At 31.3% G+C, this 16,095-nt stretch overlaps 1 protein-coding gene and 1 pseudogene across 2 annotated transcripts; both read left to right on the plus strand.

The window, feature by feature from the left end:
* The first annotated feature begins 8,616 nt into the window (after positions 1-8,616).
* LOC124834609 (nuclear transcription factor Y subunit A-9-like) lies at positions 8,617-13,494 on the plus strand (annotated as a pseudogene). The gene is made up of 8 exons (XR_015782523.1): positions 8,617-8,765; positions 8,925-9,114; positions 9,339-9,499; positions 10,340-10,446; positions 10,634-10,702; positions 11,358-11,521; positions 11,854-12,240; positions 12,802-13,494. The product of XR_015782523.1 is annotated as a nuclear transcription factor Y subunit A-9-like (transcript).
* Positions 13,495-13,639: 145 nt separating this feature from the next.
* LOC148191604 (uncharacterized) lies at positions 13,640-13,999 on the plus strand. The gene has a single exon (XM_088100606.1). The coding sequence runs from the start codon at positions 13,640-13,642 to the stop codon at positions 13,997-13,999; it is 360 nt and encodes a 119-aa protein (XP_087956732.1).
* The last annotated feature ends 2,096 nt before the right edge of the window (positions 14,000-16,095 follow it).

Genomic DNA, 16,095 nt, shown 5'->3' on the forward strand with positions numbered 1-16,095 from the left:
ATTGGTCAAATTAAAAACATACATCTTTTCTCTGATTTGAATGTGATTCTAGGGAAATGTGATTCATCTGTGTTTAAGCATGATGAATGAAAAGCTCACTGTCTGCTTGACTTGCTTCTCTATTGCTCCATCCAAATGTTTGCAAAACCTTTATATGCTTCTGAAATATTGTCTTTAAATTTAATTGTAGTTACAAGCTTAAACTTTCTTGACAATGTATTTACAGGCAAAAAGGCTTTGACTTCGTCCAGTCGTAAAATTATTGATGATGATGACCATGACGACGATGATAACTTAGATGAGTTTCTTGAGGGTATGTTTCCTTGATCTTGGCTGATCGGCTGTCACACCTTAAAAGTGCTTCCGGGCATCAAAGCTGAGCAAACAGAAAAACGATAGGTTGCATGTGTATAGTGTTGTCTCAATAATGAAAATTGCATATCAGAATGATCTGCTTCATGACCCTGAACTGGTTTTACCATATATAATGGACAAAAGTTGGTTGTCTGATGTATTTTTAATGTGAAACGCATGCAGCAGCTATTGTGAATGTGCGTATTTTGATGTCATGATTTTTGTATGTGACTTCAAAATATGATAAAATTCGAAGTATGTCATGTTATAATGGTTGTGCATGAAGTGTATGATGTTGTATCACTAGGATTTTCATTCATTGAGATTTTTCCTCTCATTAGTTTAAACTGTAAAGTTTATTAAATAAAACATGAAGAGAAACCATCAAAGCTTAAAGATTTTGCAATTATGATCACTACTTTTAATTCAAGTCCCTCTCAATATAGGACACTAGTCTTTTAAATTTAGTTGGTGTTACTAAGTTGGTGAGTGTATCAATCAATGAAATTAACATTGAGAGAAAGGGTTGTCTTATTTCATGTGACACCTTTAAAATAAATTATAAAATACAGAAAGTAAAAAATAAAATGATTTACATATATCACATTTCTGAATAAAACTCAAAATAAATATAAAATAAGTATTATTACATATCTTAAGTTCTCAGTGTTATCCTTTATTTTTTATTATATTTCAATCGTGTAAAGTATATATACATTATCTACACTTATATCAATCTTATAAAGTTGACTTTTATCTTATTTGAAAAATTAATATATTGTATAAATACTGAAAATAGTGTTAGAATTGAGTTTTCTCCATCTAACAATCCCACTATCACATATAGATACGTGATTTCAATTACTTAATACTACTGAATTTTATATTTCATTACAAATTAATTTGGAAATTCTAAGGATCTCAACTTGATAATCAATTTCCCTATGACCATATCAACACTCTAGCTTTGTTCCCAACAATCAGAACTATTTTATGATTTTATTTAAATATTTTGATTTTTATAAATCAGAAATTCATTCAATATTTTTATTTTTGTTGAACTAAACGGGTATTCTTCAAAGTGAGAAACCTTCATTTAGATGTACTTTACTTTTAAACTCAAATAGATAAATGTCCTAAAAGTAATATTAACCAGGAAAAACCTACACTTATCAACATTAAGAATAATAATGTACTCAAGTATATAAATGAAAATGTTATATTTATTTTGATCAGACATAAATCAATCTAAAATTAAAATTGGGATGATAAAATAGATTATATATGATGGTAAGACACCAAAGTGGTTGGACTTATTCAATGTCTTTTGTTGTTATCACACTCTAAATAGTATTGACATCGATTTATTGAAAGGAACCATTGACTTTTTTTAACAAAAATAAAACTATATTAAAATAAATAAATAAAATTAAAAGATAGCATTGAATAATTCTAACAATGTTTTAAAAAATATTAAATTAAAAATATATTTAATAATATAAATATTTTATAAATTCTTTCGTCTTATATATCCTGAAATTGGTGAGATAGAATGGACTGTAAATTAAAAGGAAAATGTGTTTAGAAACCCTTTAAAATAAAGTTTTGATTCCTTCATGATTAAATTACTAAGTATAGTGTAATAAAACAAATTCAGATTAAAAAGAAGTTGTGTTTGGTTTATGGGAAAACAAAGAAAGAATATTATGCAGTGTCTGCCGTTTTGTCGCATACTGTGTTGTATTAAGAGTGTGTGTATTTTAACATCTGCTTTTAGGATAACAACAACATAAGTAACTAGTATTTAAATTTTCAAGGATAAAACATGCTTTTCTTCCTATAAAATGTCTAAAATCCAGTTTCTTTTCTAAAATTTTTCATTTTAATTAAAAATTAAATATGATTTTAATTCTTAAATTTTAATATTAAAATTAAAATTCGTTTTTATTTCAAATTTTGAAATAATTTAATTTTTAAAGTTTAAAAATTAATAAATATAGTTTTCGTAATTCAATCATATTCAATTTTGTTGATAGATTAAATAAGATTGACGTTTAAACTATTTATACAATTGACAATTGATTTAAATATTAGTTTAAAACGTTTAATATATTAAAAGATTTAAAAACATTATTTAATTAATTTTTAAAGTTTAAAAATTAAAATGTATTGGTGTAAATGAACTTTAATTTTACATAAAATTTAAGTGCTACAAATATATTTAATCCTTAATTATAAAATACATAACTATTATATCTATATATATATATATATATATATATATATATATATATATATATTTTCGATAAATATATGTTAGGCGATTTCTTCACTTGTATCTGTTATGGACCGTTTGATTCTATCTTTTGGGTAGTGTGAAGGTGTCCAATCTCCAACATTCATGGGTCTCTTTGTCTTATGAGTAAAAATATAACTGATGAATGACTGTTTATGTTAATTTATCAGAATTATGGTTTCAAAATCGTGGAAGAGAATTCCAAGGACGAATATCTCATGGATGGTTATGGAATTGTAAAGTATGAATATGGATATTGCTAAGCGGCGTTCATCCTGAATTCATGAGTATCATTTTCACATAGAGATAGATATTTCATTTGTGAGAATAGCAGGAGGTCCTACCACCTCAGGGTGCCGAGGTGGGTATTATGGGATTAACCTTAGGTAGTAGCTTGATTGGTGTCAGTTGTTACACTACCACAAGTGGAAGGACGATTGTAGCTACATATTCATACAATCTGGATGGTCAAGTCATAGTGTTCGGTCAATATATGAATTGTGGTGTTCATTTTGTATATGATTGCTTGTATTCGGTGTTGGCATGAGGTAGCGTTCGATTTTGCATGGCTTGAACTTGTATGAGATATGTGTGTGTGTGTGATCTTAGCTTATATTTTGTAAACCGATTGATTTATACAGGTTGTGTGTGGTCTTAGCTTATATTTTGTAAACCAATTGGTTTATACAGGTTGTTGTATAACCGTTCGGTATGGGATGATTTGTACAAACCTAGTGGTAGAACCGTTCAATTTATTTCCTAGTTTTGTATCAGATTTATGGTTACTCTATAAAATTTTTAATTGTATAGTTATTTTGAATAATTGTACTGTTAAATACTTTATAACTCTTGAAAAACGATATATCATATTATAATTGATTAATCTATGTGATATAGTATTATGCTATATTTAGAATATTACATATATATATATATATATATACTATATATATCTATATATATAGATATTATATATATATATATAATATATTTTCGGAATTAAGACTTCCTTCAACATTCAATAAGGTTTGTTATTGTTTATTTGCATAATATATTTAAACACTTTTTTTATATAAGCATCTCACACTTCCAATCCACACCAACGAGGTAAGTTTAAGGTATTCAAAATTTAGATCATAGTATGTCAAATGTTCAAACTTTCCTTCATTTTTATTGTTTGATGTCTTAGTCTATGTAACAATGATCATAGTGAAACTGGAATTCTTTTTTCAATAATTTAACTTATACACCACCATCAAACTACAATTCATAAATCGTCCCAAATTTGTGATTTCAAATCATAGATCATCATAATCGTTTGCATCTCGATTTCGTGCATATTCTTACATATGTATCAAAATTCAATTAAATTAAAGAAATAAATTATTACACACACAAGTTAATAATTTCTGCAAATAAACATATATTACGTAACAAAAAACTTACAAAAGGAAAATCACTTGAATATGGATGTTAGATGATTTTATTTGAGTAAAATAGTTCCACTAAATGGGTATATTAGATGATACACTCATCTGGAGTGGCTTACATTGTTCAAGTGCATTTGCTTTTGGCTAGTGTATTAGATGAAGTACTCATTGAAATTATACCTCTAGCTCATGAACATTTCTATAATGAATTTTGTACCGGTTGTACCAGACGATAGGTAGGCCGGACAACCATGCCAGACCCTAAATCTTGTATATGGCGTATGCTAGGGCTTTGGGGCTTGTGTACCTGTGAAATCGGACGGTAGATAGGCCGGACAATCGCGTTAGACCAAACGAGTCAGATGATTAACTAAATAATCGGCACAACAACCGGACGTTCAACAACACAATTTTACCCAACCATCCAGCATACAGGCCAGCCGGACATACAGTTTATTACGCATAACGACCATATGGGCCGGCCGAGACCTTTTACCTAAACCCCGACCAGACACACAAGGACCGGCCGACTAACCCAAGAGTAAAACCCAGAGGACCGACCGGCCATACTGCTAATTAGGCCAGTTTAAGGTAAGTAGAGATTAGAAGCTATTGGGCTGAGTTTGGGCCGTGATTAACTTCTCACTAATCCCAAGCCCATAGCGAAAACTATAAATACAGGTTCAGGGTGAGTGGTAGATAGGTTGCATTCATTGCACATTTATTGTTATTCGATAGAGAAAGTCATTGCTCTCAACTGACTTTGGCATCGGAGAATCTTTTGCAGGTCTCCCACCCCTGGATCAAAAGGAAAATCAAGGAACAAGGACAAAGGATTGGATACAGGCACACGAACATAGGTGAGCGTGGAGATCCAAGATAACACAGCCCTACACATCCGAAACATTTGGATTTGAATCCTTAGAACTTCAAAAACACATTTTATTTCCATAAGACTATCCTCCAAACACAACAAAAGAAACATCTTACTTTTAAGGCTTAAAAGAAATTGAAAGTTCCAAATAAGTAAAGAGACTTTAGCCTAACATTGCAAAAGAAAGGCTCCATCTAGACAAAGAGAACATCATTTTCCACTAATAACCTTTTACAATACCCTTACCAAAAAAGCTTTCAACTTACAAGCAACACGATGTCTTTAAATTTTAGGTACAAATAAAAATCATAGTATGCATATGCAACTAAAGTTCGTCAAATTCTAAGTAACTGAAGAACCTTAGATGTACATACAATTGAAAAATATTTGACACACATGTAACATATGTTCTCCATAATTTATATATGTGATTGGAGAACTTAAGATGCACATGAAACTAAAAAATATCAGACATGCATACAATATAAACTTTAAACTCACCTAAAGAGTTTCAAACTTACATGAAACCTCTTCAGACTTAACATGTAACAACAATTATGCTACTAAAATCTTTACAAAAGTGTGTGCTTATGTTGAATTAGTTTAATTCAAAAATTGCAAGGATAAAAATAAATCCTTGCTTATGTTAATTAGTAGAGATAAATTCTTAAATAGATAAAATAAAAATATACAATATAAACTAAAGAAGTCTAGTTAAAAGTTCTTTTTCTTTTAGTTTTTGTCGATGAGAGATATTGTGGGAATGAAATTTGATAAATTATATCACAAAGAAGTCTAGTTAAAAGTACTTGAATGTGCATAAAGACAACTTTGATTATAGGCAATTTTACTTTCAAGTAACAAGAGTTAATTATAGCATCAATAATTTGGATTAATGCTTAGATAGTTTAATTTGTATAATTGGTTGGATGAATTAGTATGTATGAAAAAATGGCAATGTGGTGATTTAAACATAGCATATTTATTAGTTTTAGTATAATGTATTTTTTATTGACGTGTGAAATTTATCCTTTGAATTTATGTTGTTTGAGTAGTAGATTACACTCAATTGAAGCTCAAATGATGAGTTATCATTGCATGCATCCTTTAATTTTAGTCAAGTGTCAATATGAATGCAAGCAATGAAAGACCACTTAAGTGTGATGAATGACAATGGTGTTTGCTATTTTGAAAGTTGTAAAATCGTGTATTTAATATGAATTCTCAATCATAATATGGACGCTTAAGAAAAATATGGAGGTTCAAGCATGAAGTAGTAAGAATGGTGATTCTAGAATTTGTTGAGTTATACACTGTGATGTTTAAGTATTGGTATAAATCAAGTGATGGCCGTTTAAGTGTGTTCAACATTTCAGGTTGACTAGAACTATAATCAAATTATACATTACAAAAATAATGTAATATTGCAAGGATTTATTTCCGACGGTTTCTGAAATCCTTGTAAATTTTTGATGATTTTCTTAAAATTGTAGCTAAGTTTTCATTATTTATTTTTTAAAATACATTTCCGACAGTTTTTAAGTAAACCGCCGATAACTGTTGTGAAATTTTTTTATTCTTGCAATCCCTAATTTTATGAAATCGCGCTTTGCATCATCTTCACTTCTTTCTCTTTTGACGAGCTTGACTTTCTTCTCTTTCAACAAGCTTCACTTGTAATGATCTTCACTTCATTTTGCCTTTCCCGCAGTCCCTAATTTCAATTTTAATTAATTCCGGTTTTATAAAATTAAATTAAACAAAATTTTAATATGGTATGAAAATATCTTTTGTTTTTCATTTTTCACATTCACTTTTTCAATTTTATATTTTCATGCAATATTTTTTACATTTTTATTTATTTAAAAAATAATATTTTTACCACAATTGATACCTTTGATTTTGTAGTGACAACTCAAACCAACCTCACTTTTGTTACAAGAAAAAAAAGACATACATGCTTGGCAAACATGATAATGTGAACAACATTTGAAGGTAAAGAGATTCTTGGGCCTTTATTCTTTATCAGATAAATTATTTACAGTGAAAAGGTGATCTTTAAAAAGAAATAATAAATAATATTTGATTATTATCTTGGTATAAAAAAATAAGGCTTTTAATATAAAATTTTGAACTTTAGGTTTGTGAGTGAAGAGTGAGTAAGCTAAGAGAGTTTAGGATGGTGCCACGTTTCTTTGTCGCTTACGCAACACAACACTCATCAAAGAGGTTGAGAAATGCAACTAACACGTGCCTCATGCACGTGTCTTCCCCTCCTTCAATTTGTCCACAAAACGACAGAATTCTCACCATTTTCCAAACTCTGCTATGCCAACTGCAGTTAGTTGCCATTAAATATTTAAATGCATGTCTCTCTCACCTCCAGACAAACTATTCAAATAAATCCACCCAGTCACATCTTATCGTAGCACAAACAAATATTTAAATTATTGAATGGATAAAAATAATTTTTAATTTTTAATTTTAAAATAATAAATTAAAAATTTTACTTTTATCTAATTTTTTTATAAGAAATTTTAATTCATATTTATATTCAAAAATATATATATATATTAATAATTATCATATTTTTAATTGATATAACTTTTAATATGTTTATAGTGAAAAATCAAATATTTTGATAATTGAAACAAAATAATCTATCCATATAAATGTTCATTGGATGGATGGAACTAATTAACTACTAAAATTCATTAAGGTTAATAATTTGATTATAAAAATGTAATTAAACCATCACTAACATGAGATGTGGTTTTCTAAATACTAATCTTGATTAAATTTAGGAAAAAAAATCTAACACAAATTTTTTAACAATATTTTTTATATGATATATATTACTTTTTTACTAATTTATTATTATACTAACATATTTTAAAACTCAATAAAAATTATATATATATATATATATATATATATATATATATATATATTTATTTATTTATTTATTGTGTTAAAATACTGTCAAGAAAAAATTATATGAATTTTTATTATTACCTTAAATTTAGTATAAGTGGAAGGAGACAAGTTGATGGGTCTTTGTGGTGGGGCCATGCACATTGTTTGTGATTGCAACACGTTGTGGAATATATACAGGTGTCACAGTTAGGTGAGAATTTAATTATTATAATTTTAATAATATTTTATCAAATTTTTTATTTTATTATTTTATCTCCAAAATATAAACAATGTTATTCTCTTACGGAATATCCTTTTTACTGCAATAATATATGAAGATTAATTATAATAAAAGTTATATAAGAAGGTAAAACTTTTTACACTTGTAATAAAGCATAGGTGTTCTAAACTTAAAAAAATGAAAGATGAAAAATTGAAGTATTATTCGATATTCTATATTGAGCTAGGTAACATGAAGATGAAGCTAGATATACTTTTCAACAATGTTTCTTCTTAAGTCTCATTCTATAATTGAGAAAAGGTGCAATTTTTGTCAACACATCATTGTTCTTACATTACACTCAAGTAATTAGGTAACGCAGGTTTCATTTTTTATTACATTTTCTCTTAGTTTTCTTCCAAAGGGGAGACATCAGACACTGACAAAGACCTTTGCGTGAAGTAGAAATAAAATATATTTCTTACATTTTCATCTTAGACGACAACAAAAAATTGTTTATTTTTATTTATTCCTTATTATTCGTAAAAGTTAATTCTCATTTTCATCACTGCATCATGCTCCATTGTCTCTGATGAGGTTGCAGGCTTTAGAGAAAGAGAGAGAATGGGTTTCGTCTTAATGCAATTCGGATTCTGAAAACTGAAGCTTTTCACAGTAAGTTCTTCTCAAGTTCCTGCCTTTGTTCTCTCAAGTCACAGTATCTCTAGTTTTTTATTCAAAGTTGACTTTAACTTTCTTGAGGGTGTTTTCTGTTTGCTTGTTTGTTTGTATTCGTTTTCTTCATGATTAATGTTTGGAAAATTTTGTTTTCAGCATGCGTGTTAGGTTGGGAAGAAAGCATGGGAAAGGAAATTTTGAGTTTTCAATGGAAAAGGGTAGTCAATAATAGCATTACTTTTTTGTTTTTCCTTTTACAGTATAGGATTCCATGCTAGCTACAATCCCTAATCAAGAACAACAGAACTTGATAAAGCTCAAGTCTTTCTGGGATTTTGAGTGGAGGGTAAATCTTCAAAATTGTTTCAGTTCAGTTATAGATTCATTTTCACGGCATGCAATTCAGTCTCAACATCATTAAGCTTTTCCAGCTCTGTAATGGAGTTAACAGATTGAGATGTATTTGATCCTGAGCATCCTTTTTTCTTTTATGGCATGCTTTTTTCAACTTGATTATGTTCTTGTGCATCCATGGTTTTTGAATTTTGTTGTATCTTTGTGTGGTTCCAGGGAAAAATTTTCTAAGATGCCAGGAAAACCTGACTGTGATGATTACGGTGAGCAGATTCAGTTTCATCCTTGGTGGCGCGCAATTGGAGAAAATGCCTCCAAATCATCTTCAGCTGATCGGTTAAATGGTTCTCCTTCACTGCCTGAAACTGATAAGACAGGTGTCTGTCTATGATCCACCTATATTTCAATTTGTGTCGCATATCTGTATCCGATATTTTGAGATACTTTACTATTTACTGATACTTATCAATCAATAAAGTATCTAAATTATAAAGCTTTAATGTTTTTATGATGACAATAGTTTATGATTTTTTATTTTGACTTTAATTCATTTGATTTTAATTTATATTCACACAATAGCAATCATATATTTTTCATGTTTTTAAGAATTTTGTACATTTTTTAATATGCATACATCACTTATGGTATCTTATTATGTGTCATATCCAATACACGTATCGTATCCATGCATCATATATACATGCATCATAGGTGCCTGTATTTTGGCCAGCATCTTATTAGACTTTTGCTTCATAATAATTTTATTTGTTACTATTTGGAATAACCAACTCCTGTTTTTCTCTTGTAATTCTAACTATTTGGAATAACCAACATGCTAGTGGTAATTTTCCACCATCTATTTGAACAGATAAGAGTGTAATTCTTGAGGTAATTCAGAGATCCAAGGGAATGAAAGACCTTCTTTTGCCCTAATTGGCATTGGGATTCAATTGATTGAGATTCCCTTTCTTGCTTTGGACAGCACTTATTAAGCTTTTGTTGTTGTTAGCAAATGACTTCCATGTATACAGCAAGTAGTTTTTTCAAAGGAAATTCACTGACAAAAGATTCTAACTGTGTTAAAAAAATGAGAAAATTGTGTTTCAAACAATGACTTCTAATTGGTAAATTAAGAGTTCACCTTAATGCCTATCTCCACATGCATCAGCATTATATATGAATATAATGTATACTGATAAGTTTCTTGTTGGCATCAGGTGGTAAAGAATACCAAAACATCAAACATGACTTGTCTTCAATCTCATTTAGCATGGACAAATACCTTGCTCCCAATCCTCACACAGAATTTGTTGGTCATTCAGTTGTAAGGCCTTTAAAATTACTTTTTGTAAGATAGTTAGGTACAGAGAACTTTTGTCACACACTGCATGAACCTTTCATTCATAGTTGTGAGTTTATAGCTCCTTAATATCTCCCATATTATGTAATTTCTTTTACATCTTTAAGGGTTTAAAAGTTAAGATTATAAGCTTCCTCAATATGTGATGCAGGTTTTGACATCTCCTTATTCAGATGCACAGTATGGTCAAATATTGACTACTTATGGGCAACAGGTTATGGTATGATAAGTTGCAATTTTCTGTACAGTATTTGAGAAAATCCCATCTATTTAATGGGCTTGTTTATTTTCAGTAAAAGGAATATTTTTTCGACATTTTATGATTTTGTGTCTCTCTAGTTGTATGTGGATTGATATTACCATTTGTAAGTAGTTTTTCTTTTCTTTGTTTTGAATATGGTTTAGAAGTATTTAAGTAATCATATGTTAGTGGATTAAATATGTTTTTACTCCTTAAACGTAAAATTGAAATTTGTCTTATCCCAAACTTTAATACATTTTTTATTTTCAAACTTAAAGAATGAACAGATATATCAAATTTTGGGATAGAGACGAATTCCAATTTTGTTTGTGTCCAAGTTTAGAGATTAAAAACATATTAACCTATATTAGTTTTTGGTTTTATAAATTGAGCATGCAATTTAATGTAATTCATTTTCTCTTTGGTATGTACTTTTTATAAACAAATTATTTGCACATGTTTTCATGATTGTGTACCATTGACGAGCATTACTTCTGCATCTAAATTTAAGTTCAACCTCCCTTTTCTTTCACTCTTTTGCCTGAGACTTTTATGACTTCTAATATTCTTGTTGAACCAAGTAAATGCAATACTATTTCATTGCTAGTCCTAACAGATACTGGTATGATGCTAGATAAACCCTCCATTGTATGGAATGCATCAAGCTAGAATGCCTTTGCCACTAGAAATGGAAGAGGAGCCGTTTATGTCAATGCAAAGCAGTATCATGGTATTTTGAGGCGAAGACAGTCACGTGCTAAGGCCGAGCTTGAAAAGAAAGTAATCAGAAACAGAAAGGTATGGTTCATATTCAACTTATTTAGGAAGAGGATCATGCAGCTAAGAGGAATGGTCTACTATCATCAAAAGAATTAGAATGAAACAGAGTTGAAAAACAAAATAACTGTGAAGTTTAAACAAAATCACTTTGTTCTCTAAAGTGAATTTCTCCCTCTAGAGAATAAGAATCCAAATTACCTGTTTGTTGTATCAGTTTCACCTTGTCTCACCCTGGTTACTGGTGAGGTGCTTGTGAATGTTTTGTATTCACATAGTTTTATCTCAGTTCTTGCCATTGTTGTGGAATTGATCATTGCCATGGCCTCAGATGTTTCATTCATTTCTTACAGCCATACCTGCACGAATCTCGTCACCTACACGCCATGAGAAGGGCAAGAGGCAATGGTGGTCGCTTTCTCAACACAAAGAAGCTTGAAAATAACAGTTCTAGTGTCACTTCTGACGAAGGCAACAATAGTGGTGCAAACCCCTCAGCAAACTCATTTAACACTCTGCATAGGCTCACCAACAATGAGAATCTAGCCTCATCAAACATGGTTCAGGACATGCACAGAGTTCAGAGTTTCAACAATGGTTACCATAATGGAAATTGTCTTACAGCACTATACCTTTCACAAGTGAATGGAAAAAAGGAGGGAGGAGACTACTTTGGAAAAGAGAGAGACCCTCTTGGGGCTTTCAAATAGTACTTCCCTCTTCCATACAGCAACACTTAGGTACCAGAAAAAACAAGATATATATATATATATATATATATAAACTTTGATACGAAATTAGAATTTGTCTTTGTCCCATATAGTTTGATCTCCAAATTTTAATAATTAATAGATATAGTCTTTCTAATCTACCTGCATAAATTTTTTAGACTTGTCAAATGACGTTTCAAGCTAGCTTTTGAATTGTTTACACTGTTTGACATATTTCAACTCAAATGTCAACTAGACGTTGTTTAACACGTAAAAGAAAATTAAAGATATTGGATGAAGAAGACTATATTCATTCATTTTTTAAGTTTAAGGATCGAAATGTATCAAAATTTGATAAATAAACAAATTTCAATTTAACATCTAAGTTTCGGGACATGTTTAGTTGAAATTCTGGTCTTTGACCAGCTAAATTCTATATATTGGTTTATGCATGTTAAGTTTAGCTTATGGAGAAACTCATTTCAATCTTTCACTCTCAGAAGTGCTTATAGAAAAATTTTGTTTGTTATTGTATAGTGAGCTTTTTGTTGAATTTGTCTGATGTCTGATGTGAGGTTTGATATTTTGCAGGTGAAGAAGGGCTTAATCTCATTCAACTTATGATGCTGTATTGAAGGCAAATCATTCTTGGCTCAGTTAAGTGGTGAGACCAGTGTCATGGTGTACTCTATTCCTTGTTTGGTCTCTCCCTTTGCTTTTGTTTTCTCTTTGCAAGTCTATTGAGAATCTTTCGATTCTCTTAACTGTTTTTGACCAAAACAGTTAATGTCTGTTTTGTAATTAATTGCGGTTGTTTTTCTTTCCCTTTTTCCCTTTCTAGGACTCTATATATACTGAGTCCCTTTCCCCTTTCCCGTTTGATGAGAACATACATCTATGTACTTTGAATATATACTCAAATAATAAAAGAAAGTTTTTCTTACTCACCGTTTCAAGATCTGCATTTTTGTCTTCTGCACCGTGAGTCTCCGCCGCTGTATCGGAGCTCCTCCGGCCTCCAAGGTTCGCCTCACTCGCTCCCTTCCACCAGAGAAAGCTTCCGACATTTCTCTCTCCGCGTTCTCCTCACGTTGCACAAATGCCACGCATACAATCTTTCAGCTTAAGCTTTCAGTCTGATGGGCCAAAGGTTGACTGGGCCTTAAGTGCACAGTGTCTGACCCAAATCAAGATGGTATCAGAGCAGGTCTAGTACCTGCTCTGCTTCCGTTGCCACTGCTGCGGTTTCTTGTTTTTTTTCTTGGGTCTTTCTTGCTGGGTTCTTGAAGTTTTTTTTTGCTGCCATGGATCAATTGATCAGTCTTCCAATCCTGCCAGTCCTTTCTATCTACACCCGGGAGAAAACCCAGGTTTGACTCTGATTACGCAAACTCTCAACGAAAATAATTACCCATCCTGGAGCAGAGCCATGAGGAGGGCTCTACTTTCGAAGAACAAAATTAAGTTCATAGATGGGTCCATAAAAAGACCCCAGAAAACTGATGCTGTCTATGACACCTGGGAAAGATGTAATATGATGATTTTATCATGGATAACAAAGACCTTATCTCCACATATCGCTGAGAGCGTCATCTATGTTGAAGAAGCCAAGGAATTATGGGAGGAGCTTAAGGAGAGGTTTTCCAAAGGAGATTATTTCAAATCTCAGATTTATTACAGGACATACACTCAATTAAGCAAGGGGAACGGGAATCAGCCAATTTTCACTGATCTAAAGATATTATGGGAAGAATTAGAATCTTTAAGACCCTCCCTGTTTGCACTGTGAAAATCCATGCAACTGTGACATGTCCAAGATTATGTTGAAATACAGGGAAATGGAACATGTTATTTGCTTCTTGAAAGGATTGAATGATTCCTACAGTACTGTTAAAACGCAGATCCTCCTGATGGATCCTTTACCCAATATTAACCGTGTCTTCTCTTTGGTTATTCAACAAGAAAGACAAGAAAAGCAAGGTACTACAGAAACAAAAATTCTGGCAAATGTTGCTGATAAAAACGGGAAACCTGAACAAAACTGGAAAAGCCAAGGACGTTTTGCTGGAACTCGTGGACAAGGCAGAGGTAGAGGCAGAAATCAGAATTATGGAAAGCAATGCTCTTATTGTAATAAGATGAATCACACTGTTGATGAGTGCTATTCTAAGCACGGATATCCCCCATGGTACAAGAAAGAAGAAAGGAAGAATGATTGGAATTCTGTTAATGTTAGTCAAAGCAATACTGATTCTGAAAACAATTTGAAGATGCAACAACAGACCAGCAGCAACAGTAATGCCAATCCTTTCACGCCAGAACAGATGCAGAAACTTCTAAAAATGATTGACAACACTGAAGGCTCATCCATTCACAAAATTAATCAAGTTCAGAGGAAGGAGACTGAGAATAAACCAGGTAATTCTTCCTGGGTTATTGACACAGGAGCTACTGACCATGTTACACATGACCAATCCAATTTTATTGCTTTTCACAAAATTAAACCCATATCTATAAAATTACCAAATAAAACTACCATCACTGCTGAATATGCTGGAACTGTCAAGTTTGCTGAGAATTTTATCATTTTCAATGTCCTTTACATACCTAATTTTTGTTTCAATCTTATCTCTGTCCAAAGTCTCATCAAAGACTTGGATTGCAATCTAACTTTTTCTTTTGAGGAATGTCAGATAAGGAAGAATCGTTCATTGAAGACGATTGGATATGCTAAACCATGGAATGGTCTCTATTACTTACAAGAATTCTCTAAGCCAGAACAGAGGGATATTTCAAAGACTGCCTTTTCTTTTAAAAAGACTGATGTGAATCTGTGGCATCTTAGACTAGGACATCCTGGACAGCATGTTGTTAAACATATATGTGAAATGTTCCCTTATGTTAAGACTAATACTGATATTGTCTGTGATACTTGCCACTATGCTAAACAACATAAGTTGCCTTTTACAAAAAGCTTATCTGTTACTACTGAATGTTTTGAGCTTATTCATTGTGATATTTGGGGGCCATTAAACACTATTTCTGTTCATGGGCATAGATATTTTCTTAGTATAGTTGATGATTACAGCAGGCACACATGGATTTTTCTAATGAGTAATAAAGGACAAACCAAAACCTTACTACAGAGTTTTGTCATTAAAGTCAAGAATCAGTTTAACAAAATGATAAAAATCATTAGGTCTGACAATGGACCAGAATTTAACTGTGTCAGTTTCTATGATATGCATGGAATTGTTCATCAGAAAAGTTGTGTTGAGACACCTGAACAAAATTCTGTAGTTGAAAGAAAGCATCAACATATACTCAATGTGACACGAAGTCTTATGTTTCATTCCAACATACCTAAAGTTTACTGGTCTTATGCTATTGGACATGCTGTATACTTGATAAATAGACTGCCTTCTTTAACTCTAGGACATAAAACTCCTCATGATATACTCTACAATCTACCACCTGCCTACTTAGATCTCAAAGTCTTTGGATGTTTATGTTTTGCTTCTACACTTGAAAATAATAGAAACAAGTTGGATCCTAGGGCTAGAAAAGGAGTATTCCTAGGATATAAAAGTGGTGTTAAAGGCTATATTGTTTTAGACATAAATACCAAAGAACTCTTGGTTAGCAGAAATGTCGTGTTCTATGAAGAAGTGCTGCCCTATAAGAACCTTCCAGGTAATCAGCAAAGCATAGACAATGAGAAGGATGAAGATGAGTTCTTAACTGATTTATCCAAAGATTACTATCCTACTGATGAAGAGCACTCTGATGAGCAAGAAGGAATTAATCAAGAGGAAGAACTGCAGAATCCTACTGTCACAAACAACAGTCAGGAAAACTACAGATACAGAAGACCAGAAAGGATTA

The sequence above is a fragment of the Vigna umbellata genome, chromosome 10, assembly GCF_029865625.1.
Source record: "Vigna umbellata cultivar VRB3 chromosome 10, Vumbellata_1.0, whole genome shotgun sequence".
NCBI lineage: Eukaryota > Viridiplantae > Streptophyta > Magnoliopsida > Fabales > Fabaceae > Vigna > Vigna umbellata.

Excerpts from the sequence above, each read along its gene's own strand:
- LOC148191604 (XM_088100606.1), top strand. The coding sequence starts at position 13,640 with ATGAGGAGGGCTCTACTTTCGAAGAACAAAATTAAGTTCATAGATGGG.